The sequence below is a fragment of the Poecilia latipinna genome, unplaced genomic scaffold (genome assembly GCF_001443285.1).
Source record: "Poecilia latipinna isolate Pla-1442-1.1 unplaced genomic scaffold, P_latipinna-1.0 Scaffold1139, whole genome shotgun sequence".
Lineage (NCBI taxonomy): Eukaryota > Metazoa > Chordata > Actinopteri > Cyprinodontiformes > Poeciliidae > Poecilia > Poecilia latipinna.
This window is the reverse complement of record NW_015113755.1, coordinates 58,263-76,452: the sequence shown is the minus strand read 5'-3', so window position 1 is coordinate 76,452 and position 18,190 is coordinate 58,263. Positions and strand designations below refer to the sequence as shown.

General features: G+C 43.1%; 1 protein-coding gene across 1 annotated transcript in view; it reads left to right on the top strand.

Annotated features, from left to right (window-relative positions):
- The window catches only part of LOC106959964 (titin-like), a 159,879-nt gene that overhangs the window by 116,069 nt on the left and 25,620 nt on the right, over positions 1–18,190 (top strand). The window contains exons 204-206 of the mRNA XM_015052845.1: positions 85–387; positions 488–17,791; positions 17,878–18,174. Coding sequence (XP_014908331.1) covers positions 85–387; positions 488–17,791; positions 17,878–18,174 — 17,904 coding nt within the window. The remainder of the gene's footprint in view (positions 1–84; positions 388–487; positions 17,792–17,877; positions 18,175–18,190) is intronic.

The following is an 18,190-nucleotide window of genomic DNA, read 5'->3' as shown; positions in this document are numbered from 1 at the left end:
GCATAACTATGTATATTCTTGCATTTCAAATTAAATAACATTCCATTATTCCTTTGTTTTTTTTTTTTACTCTCTTCTTTTTAGGTCCCCCGGGTCCGCCATCTAAACCTGAAGTTGAAAAAGTAGATGGACATTCAGTAACTTTGACTTGGAGAAGACCTGCTGAAGATGGAGGAAGTGACATTATTGGCTATAGTATAGAGAAAAAGGAAAAGAAAGCGATGCGCTGGGTTAGGGCATCCAAGAAAACCATTGCTGAGCTCAGTTTTGAAGTCACTGGACTCACTGAGGATGTTGAATATGAGTTCCGTGTTCTTGCTGAGAACAAAGCTGGTTTTGGAGAGCCAAGTGAGCCATCTATGCCTGTCAAAACAATAGTTGCTGCCTGTAAGTAAAACCAACTAGACTAGAATTTTTTTATATATATATATTTGTAGTTCTTGCTGATTTTTTTGTTAACAAACTGTAACCTTTGTCTTTCTGCCAGATGTTCCAGGACCTCCTGTCAATTCAAGAGTAACAGACACAACCAAAACTACTGCTACTCTTAACTGGGGGAAACCTCTGGATAATGGTGGTCTTGAAGTCACTGGATATATAATTGAGCACCAAAAAGAGGGAACAGAAGAATGGATTAAGGATACCCCTTCATCACCACTCAGAATCACAGAGTTTGTTGTCCCTGGCTTGGAAACCGGTGCCAAGTACCATTTCAGGATTAGTGCTGTAAATGCCAAAGGAGCTGGTGAACCTGGTGAAACCCAGGAATTGGTTCAGATTGTAGAACATGCTGCTGAGCCTGATTTAGAGTTGGATATTGAGCTGAGGAGAACCCTTGTTGTTAGAGCTGGTTGTTCTATCCGTCTCTTTGTGCCAATCAAAGGTCGTCCTGCTCCCAAAGTCACTTGGAGTAAAGACGGTGGCCCTGTTCCACGTGCAGTCATTGATAGCACTGAATCTTTCACAATGCTACTTATTCCTGAAAGTTCAAGGATTGATGCTGGTAAATATGAGATTACGCTTGAAAACTCTGCTGGAAAGAAAAGTGCAGACATTCATGTGAGAGTTTTGGATTCACCTGGACCTCCTCTTAACCTCAAGCCGGTAAAGATAGACAAAGAAAGTATTACACTTCAGTGGGATAGTCCTTTAATTGATGGAGGAGCCAAAATTACAAATTACATAATTGAGAAAAGAGAATCAACACGCAAGGCTTTTGCTACTGCAATTACAAAGTGTCCCACAACATCAGTCAGAATTGGTGACTTGGGTGAAGGCTGTGAGTACTACTTCAGAGTGTCTGCTGAGAATGAGTTTGGCATTGGAGAGGCAGTTGAAACTACTGATCCAATTCGTGCATCTCAAGCACCTACGCCTCCAGAAAGCATTATTCCCACTGACATCACAAAGAACTCTGTGAGCCTGGCATGGACCAAACCCAAACATGATGGTGGAAGCAGAATTTCAGGTTATGTCCTAGAAGCCAAGAAGAAGGGAACAGACCAGTGGGCACATGTTACAACAGTGAAGACCTTGGACTTCACCGTGAAGAACCTTAATGAGAATGAGGAATATATTTTCCATGTCATGGCTGTCAATCAATCTGGCAGAAGTGCTCCACGTGAGAGCAAGCCCATTATTGTCAAAGATTCTACATCACTTCCAGAGTTTGACTTGCGTGGTGTATGTCAGAAGACTGTTATAGCCAAAGCAGGGGATGACATTAAGGTTGAAATTCCAGTTATGGGGCGTCCCAGACCAACAATTTCTTGGCAGAAGGATGGAGCAGCCCTAAAACTCACACAAAGAGTCAATGTAGAAACTACTGCAGCTACTGCTATTATCAGCATCAGTGAATGCACTAGAGCTGACAGTGGTGTTTATACCATGACCGCCAAGAACATTGTTGGATCTGTGACAGAGAACATAATTATCAAAGTGCATGATATACCTGGGCCACCAAAAGGACCAGTGAAGATTGTGGAAATATCACGCACCTATTGTATATTTTCTTGGGATGCTCCTGAGAATGATGGAGGTATTCCAATTAATAACTATGTGGTTGAAATCAGAGACACTACTTCTCAAACATGGACTGAACTCTCATGCACTGTTATTCGCACAGTATTTAAAGCTATTCGACTAACCACTGGATCAGAGTACCAGTTTAGAATAAAAGCTAAGAATAGATATGGTGTTGGACCTCCCATCACCTCAGAGTCAGTGGTTGCTGCCTATCCATTCAAAGTACCTGGGCCACCAGGAACTCCCAGTGTAGTTGCATTCACCAAAGACTCAATAACAATTGGCTGGAATGAACCTGTCTCTGATGGTGGAAATGAAGTTATTGGTTATCATGTTGAGAGGAAGGAAAGAAGTGGCATTATATGGCATAGGATCAGCAATAGTCTTGTGAAAGGCAATGTTTTTAAGTCAACAGGACTTGAAGACGGAGTTGCCTATGAATTCCGTGTCTTGGCTGAAAACATGGCTGGAATTGGTAAACCCAGTAAAGCTTCAGAGCCAATACTAGCCTTGGACCCTGTGGATCCACCAGGTCAGCCTGTGCCAATTTTTGTTAACAAGAACGCCATCACAGTTCAGTGGACAAAGCCTGCCTATGATGGCGGCTTTAAGATCACTGGTTACACAGTAGAAAAAAGAGAATTGCCTGCTGGTCGTTGGATCAGAGCTAACTTTACCAACATTATTGAAACGGCATTCACTGTCAGTGGACTCACTCAGGACATCTCATATGAGTTCCGTGTCATAGCCAGAAACTCAGCAGGAGCTGTGAGCATACCATCCGAACCATCTGACCCAATTACATGTAAAGATAACATAATTGAGCCACGTATTATGGTCGATGCCATCTTTAAGGACACGGTTCTTTTGAAAGCAGGAGAGTCTTTTAAGCTTGAAGCTGATATTGCTGGTCAGCCAATCCCATCTATGGCTTGGACAAAGGATGGAAAGGAGGTTGAGAACACAATGAAACTGGAGGTTAGGTTTACCGAACTGACAACTATTCTGACTAACAAAGACTCTGTTAGATCAGATGGAGGTGAATTTGTTTTGACTGCTACAAACGTTGGTGGATTTGCGAAACATGTCTTTAACGTAAAAGTGCTTGACAGACCTGGACCACCAATTGGCCCTCTGAAAGTGTCTGATGTAACTGCTGACAACTGTGTACTTACGTGGGCTCCACCAGCGGATGATGGTGGTGCCAAAATCGAAGGATATGTAGTTGAGAAACGCGAATCAAGTCGACTGGTTTGGACCAATGTAATTTCAGATTTGCAAGTTACACAGCACAAAGTGACTAAGCTACTCAAAGGAAATGAATATATATTCAGAGTAATGGCTGTGAACAAATATGGTCTTGGAGAATCTCTTGAATCAGAACCCACTATTGCAGACAACCCGTATGTGAAACCTGACCCCCCAGAAAACCCCGAGGTGACAGCTATTACTAAAGATTCGATGGTTGTCATGTGGCAAGCACCTAAGAGTGATGGTGGAACTCCCATCACCAACTACAGTATTGAAAGGAAAGACAGAGCTGGCCTTCGATGGGTTAAATGCAATATAAGAAAAGTTAAGGACCTACAGTTCAAAGCAACAGGGCTTACCACAGGACATGAATATGAATTTAGAATATTTGCTGAGAATGCTGCTGGAGTGAGTGTACCAAGTGTACCCAGTCTATTTTATAGAGCCACTGATGGGCTGTACAAGCCAGGAGCTCCATGTAACCCCAGAATCCTGGACACGACCAAATCCTCAATCACTGTTGCATGGAACAAACCTGTATATAGTGGTGGCTCTGAAATCACTGGTTATATTGTTGAGACATGCATCCCATGTGAAAAAGAAGAAGAGGAGGAATGGACCATTGTTACTCCTAAGGAAGGTCTTCTTGCAACTTCATTTACCCTCACTAATCTTAAAGAAAACCAGGAGTATAAGATTAGTATTTCCGCCATGAATAGCGAAGGTGTTGGAGAAGCAGCATTTATTCCTGGAAATCCAAAAGCTGAGGACAGACTTCTTCCTCCTGAGATGGACGTGGATGCTGAGCTCCGCAAAGTGGTCAGTCTAAGAGCTTGCTGCACACTTAGACTGTTTGTTCCAATAAGAGGCAGACCAGCTCCTCAGGCTAAGTGGTCTAAAGGTGACGGTGAGCCTATAGAGAGAGCAACCATTGACAGCACATCATCATACACATCACTTGTAATTGAAAATGTAAACAGATTTGACAGTGGAAAATATAACCTCACCATTGAAAACAGCTCTGGTTCCAAAACTGTGACAGTTCAGGTAAGGGTCCTTGATACACCAAGTGCGCCACAAAATCTAAAAATTACCTCTGTCACAAACGAAGCTGTCACATTAACATGGGATCCACCAATGAACGATGGAGGAGTCAAAATTAAGAATTATATAGTTGAAAAGCGTGAGTCAACACGGAAAGCATATGCCACAGTTAAAGCCAATTGCCATAATACTTCCTTTACAGTTGACCAACTTCTGGAAGGCTGCAATTATTATTTTAGAGTTTTAGCTGAAAATGAATATGGCATTGGCTTGCCCATCGAAACACCTGAATCAGTTAAAGTGTCTGAGAAGCCACAGCCACCTGGCAAAATCACTCTTAAAGATGTCACCAAAAACAGTGTAACTCTATCATGGGAAAAACCAGAACATGATGGTGGCAGCAGAGTAGGATGTTATGTTGTTGAGATTCAGCCTAAGGGTGTGGATAAGTGGACCCAAGCTACAATTGTGAAAGACACAGAAGCTACTATAAGTGGACTAAATGCAGGGGAGGAGTATATGTTCCGTGTAGCAGCAAAGAATGAGAAAGGAACTAGTGATCCTCGTCAAATTGGCGTCCCTGTGATAGTCAAAGATCTCATCATTGCTCCAGTTGCTAAAATGTTGTTCAATACATTTAGTGTGTTGGCAGGAGAAGACTTGACAGTGGAAGTTCCATATGTGGCACGTCCCAAAGCAGCTGTTACCTGGGTCAAAGATGGTCAGCCTCTGAAAAGAACTACCAGGGTCAACTTTGGTGCATCAGACACAGTGCTGGACCTCAACATTAAAGAGGCAGCTAAAGATGATGTTGGCCAATACACTATTACTCTTGGCAATACAGCTGGAGAGACAACAGTAAATATTGGTATTGTTGTTCTAGACAAACCTGGCCAGCCCAGAGGGCCAGTTAAGGTAGAAGAGGTTACTTCTGATAGTATAACAATCTCCTGGAATCCACCTGAATATGATGGTGGATGCACTATTAAAAACTATGTCGTGGAGAAAAGGGACACATCCACAACGAACTGGATGGTTGTAACTCACAATCTAGCAAGAACAAAAATTAAGGCAGGCAGACTGAAGACTGGCTCTGAATATCAGTTTAGGATTGTGGCTGAAAACAGACATGGAAAAGGCCCAGCTCTTTCCTCAGAATGTATTGTTGCTCAGTACCCATACAAGCTTCCAGGACCACCAGGAACACCAAACATTGCAGCCTGTTCTATGGACAGCATGGTTGTAGCCTGGAATGAGCCTGTGAATGATGGTGGAAGTACTATCTTAGGCTATCATCTTGAACGTAAAGAGAGAAATAGCATCTTATGGGTCAAACTAAACAAGTCTCTCATTACTGACCAAACATTTAAAACGACAGGTCTAGAACCAGGAATGGAGTATGAATACAGAGTTTATGCAGAAAACATTGTAGGAATAGGCAAAGCAAGCAAAGTGTCTGAAGGGCATATTGCAAGAGATCCTTGTGATCCTCCTGGCACTCCAGAAGCAACAAAAATCACAAAAGACTCCATAACGATTGTTTGGACCAAGCCTGAATATGATGGTGGTGCAAAGGTAACTGGTTACGTTGTTGAAAAGAAGGAACTTCCTGAGGGTCGTTGGTTGAAGGCCAATTTCACAAATGTGATTGAGACAGAATATGTCGCAACTGGACTTGTGCAAGATAACCAATATGAGTTTCGGGTTATTGCCAGAAATGCTGCTGGTGTTTTCAGTTTACCCTCATACAGCACTGGCCCTATAACTGCCAGGGATGAGATTGAACCACCACGCATCAGCATTGACCCTGAATATACACAGACTCTTGTGGTTAATGCTGGAGACAACTTCAAAATTGATGCTGATGTTCATGGCAAACCACTGCCCTCCATTCACTGGCTGAAGGGAGAACAGGAGCTTGGCAATACAATTCACAGAGAAATTAAGAACACACCCACTAAAGCTTACATATCTATAAAGGAATCTAAACTTTCAGACGGAGGACAATACACACTGTTGCTGAAAAATCCTGGAGGAGAAAAGGCTACACAAATCAACGTTGTTGTCCTTGATAAACCTGGGGAACCACATGGACCTCTTGTTGTTACAGGCATCGCCAAAGATCATTGCTCTCTTGCATGGAAACCACCACTTCAGGATGGTGGCAGCAAAATATCTCACTATATTGTTGAGAGAAGAGAGACAAGTCGTCTTGTCTGGACTGTTGTTGATCCAAAAGTAAAGAATATTTGTCTCAAAGTAAATAAACTTCTCGAAGGAGATGAATATATCTTCAGAGTTCATGCAGTCAACCAGTTTGGAGTGGGTCCACCACTTGAGTCTGCTCCTGTTCTAATTAAAGATCCATATGTCCTACCTGGATCACCAAAGAATGTAGAAGTTTCCAATGTTAAAAAGGATTCGATGGTGCTCAGCTGGGAGGCTCCTTCTGAAGATGGGGGTAGTCCCATTACTGGATACATAATTGAGAAACATGACAAAGAAGGAGTGAGATGGACAAGATGCAATAGACAAACAGTTACAGATCTGACCTTTAAAGTAACTGGATTACTGGAAACCCATATTTATGAATTCAGAGTTGCTGCTGAAAATGCTGTGGGTGTTGGGGAGCCAAGCACCTCAACCGTTTTCTACAAAGCTCTTGATCCCATCTTCCGACCTGGTCCACCACAAAATCCTAAGGTCACTGACACAACAAAATCATCAGTATTTTTGTCATGGGGGAAGCCTGTATGTGATGGAGGCTGTGAGATTCAGGCGTATATCGTTGAGTGTTGCATTGCCACAGAACCAGTGGTGCAACCTGAAGCACCAGATGCATCAGCCTCTGCCACAGATGCACCTGCTGAGAATTGGATCATATGCACACCCCCAACAGGTGTGAAGACAACTAAATTTGAAGTTGGAAATCTGAAGGAAAACCAAACGTACAAGTTTAGAGTGTGTGCTATCAACAAGGTAGGAGTTGGAGAGCATGCTGATCTCTCTGGAGCTGTGGTTGTGCAGGACAGAACAGAGGAGCCAGACCTTGACATTGACCCAGAACTTAGAAAGATTGTGTCTATCAAAGCTGGTGCTTCCCTTAGATTGTTTATCCCCATTAAAGGAAGACCCAGTCCTACCATTAAGTGGGACAAAGATGAAGAGACTCTCAAAGAGACTGCTCAAGTTGAAATAACCAGCAGTTATACATCCCTTGTAATTGATAAAATGAGCAGAAATGACAGTGGAAAATATACAGTTACTGCTCAGAACTCCAGTGGTACCAAGTCTGCATTTGTTGTTGTCCGTGTTCTAGATACACCCAGCGCCCCGGTTGCTCTTAAAGTGAAAGAAATTACAAATCAGTCAGTGACACTGGCGTGGGAACCACCTCTTTTAGATGGTGGATCCAAGATTAAGAACTACATTATTGAAAAGAGAGAAAGCACACGTAAAACCTATGCTGCTGTTGTGACAAACTGTCATGCTCTTTCATGTAAGATTGAACCCCTTCAAGAAGGCTGTAGTTACTATTTCAGAGTACTAGCTGAAAATACTTTTGGCGTCGGCTTGCCTGCATCAACAGTAGACCCTCTTAAGGTTTCAGAAGTGCCTCAGTCTCCAAAAACTTTGATTGTTACAGATCAGACAAAAACAAGCATCTCTCTGGCATGGGAGAGACCAGAGTATGATGGTGGAAGCAGAGTTCAACAATATCTGCTTGAGGTACAGTTGAAGGGCCAGGACAAATGGTCTGGTGTAAATACATTTAAGACTATGGAGACTACAGTGTCCAATCTGAATCCAGGACAGGAATATCTGTTTAGAGTTACTGCAATCAATGACAAAGGAAAGAGTGACCCAAAAGCCCTTGCTGGTCCAGTGATGACCAAGGATCTGGTCTTTGAGCCAGATATCCGGCCTGCATTCAGCAGCTACAGTGTTCATGTTGGCAAAGACATGAATGTTGATATTCCCATCTTTGGTCGTCCAAAGCCAACTATTGCATGGACGAAGGATGGAGCCCCATTGAAGTTTACCACCAGAGTAAATATTCACAATACAACTACGCACACAACTCTAAGCATTAAGGAGGCAGCAAGTGACGATATTGGTATGTATACTATAACTGCCACTAACTCAGCAGGAAAGAAGGAAAGTGCAATCGAAATAATTGTTCTGGACAAACCTGGACCTCCATCTGGTCCAGTGAGGTTTGATGAAATCACAACACAGAGTGTCACAATTTCATGGAACCCACCCAAACATATTGGTGGGTGTCAAATCTCAAACTACATTGTACAAAAAAGAGATACTACCACAACAACATGGGAGAATGTGACCACCAACTGTGCTAGAACAACCATCAAGGTCACTAGACTAAAGACAGGAGCTGAGTACCAGTTTAGGATCATTGCCCAGAATCGCTATGGAAAAAGTCAAGGTTTAGATTCATCAGCTGTAGTGGCTCAATATCCTTACAAAGAGCCAGGCCCACCAGGAACTCCCTTTATTACTTCTCTCTCCAGAGACCACCAAATTGTTGAGTGGCATGAACCTATAATAGATGGAGGAAGTCCTGTTCTTGGATACCATCTTGAAAGAAAGGAGAGGAATAGTATTCTCTGGGTCAAGATAAATAAGACACTTATTCATGGGACTAGTTTCAAGAGTCATCCATTGGAGGAGGGTATAGAATATGAATACAGGGTCTATGCTGAAAATATTGTTGGCATTGGAAGAAGCAGTAAGATTTCAGAGGGTTGTGTTGCCCGTGACCCATGTGATCCCCCTGGTACACCAGAAGCTGTCCATGTGACCAAGGATACAATTGTCATTCAGTGGACTAAACCAGAATATGATGGAGGCAGTAATATTACTGGCTACATTATAGAAAAACGTGATCTGCCAGAAGGCAGGTGGGTAAGGGCAAACTTCACGAATGTGATTGAGACTCAGTTTACTGTTTCTGGTCTCACAGAAAATGCACAGTATGACTTTAGAGTCATTGCGAAAAATTCAGTTGGGACAGTCAGCAAGCCGTCATACAACAGTGGACCTATAACAGCAAGTGACAAGGTCGAGTCTCCTAAATACTCAATTGACCCTGCTTTTACCAAGACTGTCATCATAAATGCTGGAGAGACATTCCGGTTGGATGCAGATGTCCGTGGCAAGCCACTGCCTTCAGTCCAGTGGTTCAAGGATGAAAAGCCAGTTGAGAATACAATCAGACTAGAGATCAAAAACACAGAAAATCATGCAATGATCATTGTTAAGGACTGTGTTAGAGTTGATGGTGGAATTTACACACTTCTGCTGATAAATGAGGCTGGCAGCGAAACTGTTCCATTTAAGGTTTTGGTAATGGATAGACCTAGTCCATGTGAAGGGCCTCTCCATGTCACTGGAGTAGCTGAGGATAGATGCACACTGGCATGGCGGGCCCCACTACATGATGGAGGTAGTCCTATTACACATTACATCATTGAGAGGAGAGAGACAAGTCGCCTAGCTTGGACTGTTGTTTCTAGTACCTGTAACACCACATGTTACAAAGTTACTAAATTACTGGAGGGCAATGAGTATATGTTCCGTGTAATGGCAGTTAACAGCCATGGAGTCAGTGAGGCACTGGAGTCTGCTGCAGTTACTATGAAGAATCCTTTTGTACCACCTGGTTCACCTCACATTGAAGACATATTCAACATTACCCATGAAGGTATGACAATAACTTGGTCTGCCCCTGAGACTGATGGTGGTACCGAGATTATCAGTTATATAGTTGAAAAGAAGGACAGGGCTGGAATCAAGTGGACCAGATGTAACAGACAAAAAATAACTGATTTATCATATAGAGTTACAGGCCTAACCACAGGTCATGAGTATGAGTTCAGAGTATCTGCTGAGAACATTGTTGGTCCAGGAGAACCAAGCCTTCCTAGTTCATACTACAAGGCATCTGACCCCAAGTACAAACCTGGTGCCCCAGCATATGTCAATGTAATTGACTCTACAAAATCCTCCATCACAGTTTCTTGGGGAAAGCCTCTGTCTGATGGTGGTAGTACCATCCAAGGATATATTGTTGATGTATGCAAGGCTGAAGAGGAAGAATGGAAGATGGTTACACCCCCTACTGGTCTGCGTGTCAACAAATATGAAATTCCTAAACTTACTGAGGGCCAGGAATACAAAATTCAAGTGTGTGCTTTGAACAAAATGGGAGTTGGTGAACCAGTTGTTCTTTCTGGAACGGCGAAGCCAGAGGAAAGGATGGATCCACCACAAATTCATCTTGACTCCGAGCTGAGAAAAGGCATCACTGTAAAAGCTGGTGGATCTGTTAGAATCTATATTCCTTTCAAGGGAAGGCCAACACCTGAGATTAAATGGACAAAGGATGATGGAGACCTTTCTGAAAAAGCTGTGGTTGAGAAAGCTGTGAACTTCACACAGCTCTCTATTGACAGTTCTGACAGACATGACTCAGGAAAATACACTCTAACCTTGACAAACAGCAGTGGCTCAGTCTCTGAGTTTGTTTCAGTAAAAGTCCTGGACACACCTGGGGCTCCACAGAACCTTGTGGTTAAAGATATCAAAAAGGATTCTGTTACACTTGTATGGGATGCACCAGCAATTGATGGAGGTTCAAAAATCAAGAACTATGTCATTGATAAGCGTGAATCAACAAGGAAGGCATACGCAAATGTCTCCACAAAATGCACCAAGACCACATTTAAAGTTGACAATTTAATTGAAGGAGCTATGTACTACTTCAGAGTCATGGCTGAGAATGATTATGGAATTGGTCTGTGTGTAGAGACAAAAACTGCTTCAAAAGCCTCTGAAGTGCCACTGCCTGTTGGAAAAGTGTTTCTTACAGATGTCACAAAAACAAGTGCCACACTGGCCTGGGAGAAACCTGAGCATGACGGTGGCAGTAGGATTGGTGGTTACCTGATTGAGATGCAACCTAAGGGCACAGATAAGTGGGGAGTTGCAGGAAACCCAAAGACTTGTGAAGGAACTGTTACAGGCCTGACAGCAGGCACAGAATACTTATTCAGGATCATTGCTTACAATGAGAAAGGAAAGAGTGAGCCAAAGGCACTTGCTGCACCAGTTATTGCAAATGACATGACCATAGAACCAAGCATCAAGATGCAATTTAATACTTACAATGTGTTAGCTGGAAAAGATCTTAAACTGGAATTTCCTGTACTTGGAAGGCCCAAACCTAAAATCAGCTGGGCAAAGGATGGTCAGGCTTTAAAGGTGACCTCTAGAGTTAATGTTTTTAACACTCCATTAACAACTGGAATTCAGATTACTGAGGCATGTAAGGAAGACTTTGGCAAATATTCTATTACTGCAGCAAGCACTGTCAGCACCATCACAGAAGATGTAACTATTATTATCCTCGACAAGCCTGGCCCACCGAAAGGTCCAGTTAAAGTGGTGGAAGTAAGCAACACTTTTGTCCATCTATCTTGGGAGCCCCCAGCGTACACTGGTGGTTGTCAAGTTAAGAACTACATTGTAGAAAAGAGAGATACCACAACCACAACATGGCAGCCAGTTGTTACACAGCTGGCTAGAACAGCTTTTAAGGTGACAAAACTGAAAACTGGAGCAGAATATCAGTTTAGAATTATAGCAGAAAACAGATATGGAAAAAGTGCACCTCTAGACTCCAAGACCATTGTAGTGCAGTATCCTTACAAACCACCTGGGCCTCCTGGTACACCATATGTTAAATATGCAACTAAGGACATGATGATCATTGAATGGAATGAGCCAGTTAGTGATGGTGGGAGTGCAGTTATTGGTTACCACCTTGAAAGTAAAGAGAGAAGCAGCATCCTCTGGAACAAACTAAACAAAACTCGAATTACAGATACTCAATTCAAGATCTGCAATCTTGAGGAAGGCATTGGTTATGAATTCAGAGTTTATGCTGAAAATATTGTTGGCGTTGGTCGATGCAGTAAAGTATCTGAGTCCTTTGTTGCTCGCGACCCATGTGATCCTCCTGGTGCTCCAGAAGCTGTATATATTACTAAAAATCTAATTAAAATTCAGTGGACCAAACCTCAGTATGATGGTGGTAGTAAAATAAATGGATACATTGTAGAAAGAAAAGACATCTCCTCACCTGATGGTCACTGGGTAAGATCCAACTTTACTAACATAATTGAGACGGAGTACACAGTGACTGGTCTGACAGAGAGTGAGCAGTATGAATTTAGAGTTATTGCAAGAAATGCTGCTGGAGTCTTCAGTGGGCCATCAGACAGCTCTGGACCCATCACTGCTGCAGATGACATTGAAGCACCAAGGGCCTCAATGGACCCCAAATACAAGGATATAATTGTTGTTTATGCGGGGGAGAGTTTGCTTTTCGATGCAGACATTTATGGAACTCCACAACCTGAGGTTGTGTGGCTTAAAGAGGGGAAAGAAATGGAGAAAGCCTTGCGCATTGAAGCTAAAACTACACACAAATGTGCAGCTATGACCATAAAGGATGTTACCAAACTAGATAGTGGCCATTATGACCTTGTTCTCAAAAATATTGGTGGTACAAAAACCTTCCCCATCACTGTTAAAGTCCTTGACAAACCAGGTCCACCAATTGGTCCCATTAAAGTGTCTGAAATCATGGCTGACAGGTGCATCCTTGCCTGGTCTGAACCAGCTCTGGATGGTGGAGCTAGCATCAGTCACTATGTTTTAGAGAAGAGAGAGACCAGCAGGTTGTCTTGGACTGTAGTTGCACCAGAAGTAAAAAGCCTGTACCATAAAGTAAAAAATTTGCTTCCAGGAAATGAGTACATTTTCAGAGTCAGGGCAGTGAACAAATATGGGGCTGGTGATTGCCTTCAGAGTGAACCTATTATTGCACGCAATCCTTACAAGCCACCAAGTGCTCCTGGAATTCCTGAAGCAAGTCAGATCACAAGGGACTCCATGGTTCTGTTTTGGACACCTCCAGAAAACACAGGTGGAGTTGACATCCAAGCTTACCATCTTGAAAAGCGTGACAAAGATAGTGTGAGGTGGACAAAATGCAACAGGCAAAAGTTGACAGAAACAAACTTCAAGGTCACAGGTCTTATGCCAGACCACTTTTATGAGTTCCGTGTTGCTGCTGAAAATGAGACTGGAATAGGAGACCTCAGTGAATTATCCCTTTTCTATAGAGCATGTGACGCTACAACACCACCTGGACCTCCACGCCACCCTAAGGTGACAGACTACACAAAGTCTTCTGTGTCCCTCTCGTGGGGTAAACCTGACTTTGATGGTGGAGCCTACATCAAGGGATACATTGTTGAAATGAGGGAGTATACACCACAACCAGAATTAACTGAGGAAGCAGAAGTAGCGCCAGCAGTACAAGCACCAGTTGAAAAAGAATGGAGCATGTGTACTCCACCAACAGGTATTCAGGTCACTAAACTCACTATCACAGACCTGAAGGATGGCGGAGAGTATCAGTTCCGTGTCTGTGCCATTAACTCAGAAGGAGTTGGGGAAGCAGCTAATTTCCATGGCACAGTAATAACTTCCGACAGAGCAGATCCACCAGAGATGGAGTTGGATGCAGACCTCAGAAAGGTGGTGTCTGTTCGGGCTGGTGGAACTCTGCGCTTGTTTGTCCCTATTAGAGGCAGACCTGAACCTTCTGTGAAATGGGAGAAACTTGAGAGCACTTTAACAGACCATGCTGCAATTGACACTACTTCTTCATACACCATGCTTGTCATTGACAATGTTAACCGCTTTGACAGTGGGAAATATTCTTTAACACTGGAGAACAGCAGTGGTACAAAATCTGCAGTTATTTCAGTAAGAATTTTGGACACACCAAGTGCACCACAAAACTTCACTGTTAAGGAGCTCAAGAAAGATTCAGTAACTCTTGCCTGGGACACACCACTCAATGATGGTGGTGCAAAAATTACAAACTACATTGTAGAGAAAAGGGAATCTGTGAGAAAGGCCTATACTACTATCACAAGCAATTGTACTGCCAACTCATTCAAAATTGAAGACCTCCCTGAAGGTGGAATATTCTATTTCAGAGTGTGTGCTGTCAATGCATATGGTCAGGGACAGGCAGTTGAAACTAAAGAAACCAAAGTGTCTGAGGTGCCTCAACCACCAAACAAGGTAACTCTTGTGGATGTAACAAAAACCAGTGCATCACTGGCCTGGGAGAAGCCTACTCATGATGGTGGCAGCAAAGTAATGTGCTACAATGTAGAATTCAAACCTAAGAGTGGTGACAAGTGGGGGACAGCATGTACAGTCAAAGTACCAGAAGCAACAGTTCCTAATCTGAATCCCAATGAAGCATATCTCTTCAGAGTTCTTGCAATAAATGAGAAGGGAAAGAGTGAGCCAAAAGATCTTGGATTGCCAGTGGTGGCAAAAGATGTTGCAATAGAACCATCCATAAATCTACTGTTTACAACATATAGTGTCAAGGTTGGGGATGATCTCACTCTTGAAGTGCCTGTGAGAGGCAGACCAAAACCTGTTGTATCATGGAAGAAGGATAGCCTTCCTTTGAAACAAACATCATCATTAACAATCATAAATACAGCAACATCATCTAAAATTGTTATTAAAGGAGCTAGCAGAGAACATGTTGGCAAATATGAGATTACCTTGGCTAACACTGCTGGAACAGTAACAGCTAGTATTGGAGTTGTTGTCCTGGACAAACCCGGTCCACCTAAAGGAATTAAGGTGGATGCTGTGACTTCAGACAGCATTACACTGTCTTGGTCCCCACCAGAATATGATGGTGGCTGCTCCATCAGCAACTATATTGTGGAGAAGAGAGATACAAACACACAGGAGTGGCAAATAGTGGCAAGTAATGTTGCCAGAACATCTTTCAAAGCTGGCCGCCTTACACATGGAGCAGAGTACCAATTCCGCATATATGCAGTTAACCGTTACGGAAAGAGTAGTTTCCTTGATTCCCCAGGAATTACTGCTCAATATAATTTCAAACAACCTGGACCTCCATCAACACCTATTGTCAAACTGGCTACTAAGTCATACATGTTGGTGACTTGGAATGAGCCAGTCAGTGATGGTGGTAGTCCTGTTCTGGGCTATCATTTAGAAAGGAAGGAGCGTTCTAGCATTCTTTGGACAAAGATGAACAGAGGAATGATCAAAGACACAGAATACAAAGTCACTGGTATTGAAGAGGGAATGCTCTATGAATACCGTGCCTATGCAGAAAATATTGCTGGCATTGGTAAATGCAGCAAGGCCTGTGAACCTGTTGCAGCAAGAGATCCATGTGATCCTCCAGGCACACCTGTGGTTACTGCTATTACAAGAACATCTGTCTCATTATCTTGGGATAAACCAGAGTATGATGGCGGATCCAAGGTTTCTGGCTACATCATTGAGCGGAGAGACCTTCCTGAGGGTAGATGGACCAGGTGCAACTTTACCAATGTGCCGGAGACTTATTATGATGCTACAGGCCTTACAGAGAACAGTCAGTATGATTTCCGTGTAATTGCAAAGAATGCTGTTGGACAGTTCAGTATCCCATCATTCAATACAGGCCCAATTACTGTCAAGGATGATGTAGATCCACCACGCATCATGATGGATGTCAAGTTTAGAGAGACTGTGTTTGTGAAAGCAGGAGAAACGCTGAAGATTAATGCTGACTTTGCTGGACGTCCTGCCCCTGTCATCTGCTGGACAAAGGATGACAAAGAGATTGAGCTGAGAGCCAGAATTCAGATTATTTCAACAGACACAAGCACTTGTGTTGTTGTAAAGGACTGTGTCAAAAGAGATTCTGGACAGTATGTGCTAACTGTCCAGAATATTGGGGGAACAGTCACTATGCCAATTAATTGTGTGATAATCGATAAACCAGGGCCCCCCGCAGGCCCTCTCCAGATCACTGGTCTTACAGCTGAGGACTGCACTCTGTCATGGGGTCCTTCTCAGGAAACTGGTGGTGCTAAAATCACACATTATGTTGTTGAGAAGCGTGAGACCAGTCGTTTGGCATGGACATTGGTAAAGGGCGATGTCACAAAGACCTACTTTAAAGTGACAGGTCTGCTTAAGGGTAATGAATATCTCTTTAGAGTTCTAGCTGTTAACAAGCATGGCGTTGGGGAGGCTCTGGAGAGTGAAGTTATAAAAATTACAGATCCATACACAATTCCAACTGCTCCCGCAGGTGTTGATGTCACTGATATAACTGGAGATTCTATGACCCTTACCTGGTGTAAGCCAGCCAATGATGGAGGTAGTCCCATTGCTGGATATGTAATTGAACGTCGTGAGAAGACAGGCATGCGCTGGATTCGGGTGAACAGAGATCTAGTTAAAGATGTTACCATGGTGGTGACAAAACTTCGCAAGGGTTGTGAGTATGACTTCAAAGTCTATGCTGAAAATGCAGCTGGCCTGAGTCCTCCCAGTGAACCATCTGCAACATTCAGAGCACTAGATCCCCTGATTGTTCCTTGTCGTCCAACCAAGCCAAAAATTATAAATTCCACTAAAGACACTGTGTCTATCCTCTGGAGGCCACCAGCAAAAGATGGTGGTGCGCCCATCTTAGGATATAGTGTAGAATACAGAGAATTTATTCGCAAACCAGAGCCAGACATTGAGGATGAAGAGGAATATGAGGAGGAAGAAGTACCTGAGTCACCTGAAGAACTAGCCAGATGGGTTGAGGCAATACCTCTTACCAAAAGTTTGGAGTTTACAGTCACTGGATTAAAGACAGATGTAGAGTATGAATTCTGTGTAAAGGCAATAAATAAAGTGGGCAGCAGTGTGCGTAGCCCATACTCAGATCCAGGTGCAGCAGCAGACAGAACAGCAGAGCCATCATTTGATGCTGATATTGAGATGCGCAAGGTTCTCATTGTAAAACATGGTACGTCATTCACTCTTAGTGCACCATTCAAGGGAAAACCAGCACCAACAGTTCAATGGAGCAAAGAAGGTGTTGATCTAACAGTAAGAGGAACCATTGAAGCAACAGAATCCAGCACATCTCTGACTATTGAGAAGTCAACCAGGAATGACTCTGGAGAGTACTGTGTCACAATTGAATCACCATTGGGTAAAGCAACTTTGCCCATTGTAGTGAAAGTGCTTGACTCTCCTGGACCTCCAATCAATGTCAAAGTTTCATCTGTGACTAGGGATTCTGCAACACTGATGTGGGAAGCTCCAGAAAATGATGGTGGAGATGCAGTAAAAGCCTACCATGTTGAAAAACGTGAGGCAAGTAAGAAGGCCTGGGTGTCTGTGACAAGCAATTGTCACGCTTTGACCTATAAGGTGGAAGACTTGCAGGAGGGTGCTGTCTATTACTTCAGAGTTATAGCGGAAAATGAGAATGGAGTGGGTGTACCTCAAGAAGCGAAGGGAGGAACAAAGATTACAGGTATACTAGGACTGAATAATCAATGATAGTTGAACAATTTTTTGATATAGATCCTAATATAAACACAAATGTCTTGTTTTTTGCAGAAGTACCAAGTCCACCACTGAAACTTGGAGTTGCAAATGTCACTAAAGACAGTGTTACACTTGCCTGGACAAGACCAGAATATGACGGTGGAAGCAGGGTCACTGGTTACCTCATTGATGCTGTGGAGAAGGGTCAGACCAAGTGGGTGAAATGTGCAACTGTGAGGACCTTGACTCATACCATCAAGAGCCTGAGAGAAGGGGCTGAGTACTTCTTCAGAGTTCGTGCTGAAAACCATGCTGGACTCAGTGAACCTAAGGAAATGATTGTTCCAGTTATTGTCAAGGAGATACAGGGTAAATTTTCTTTATT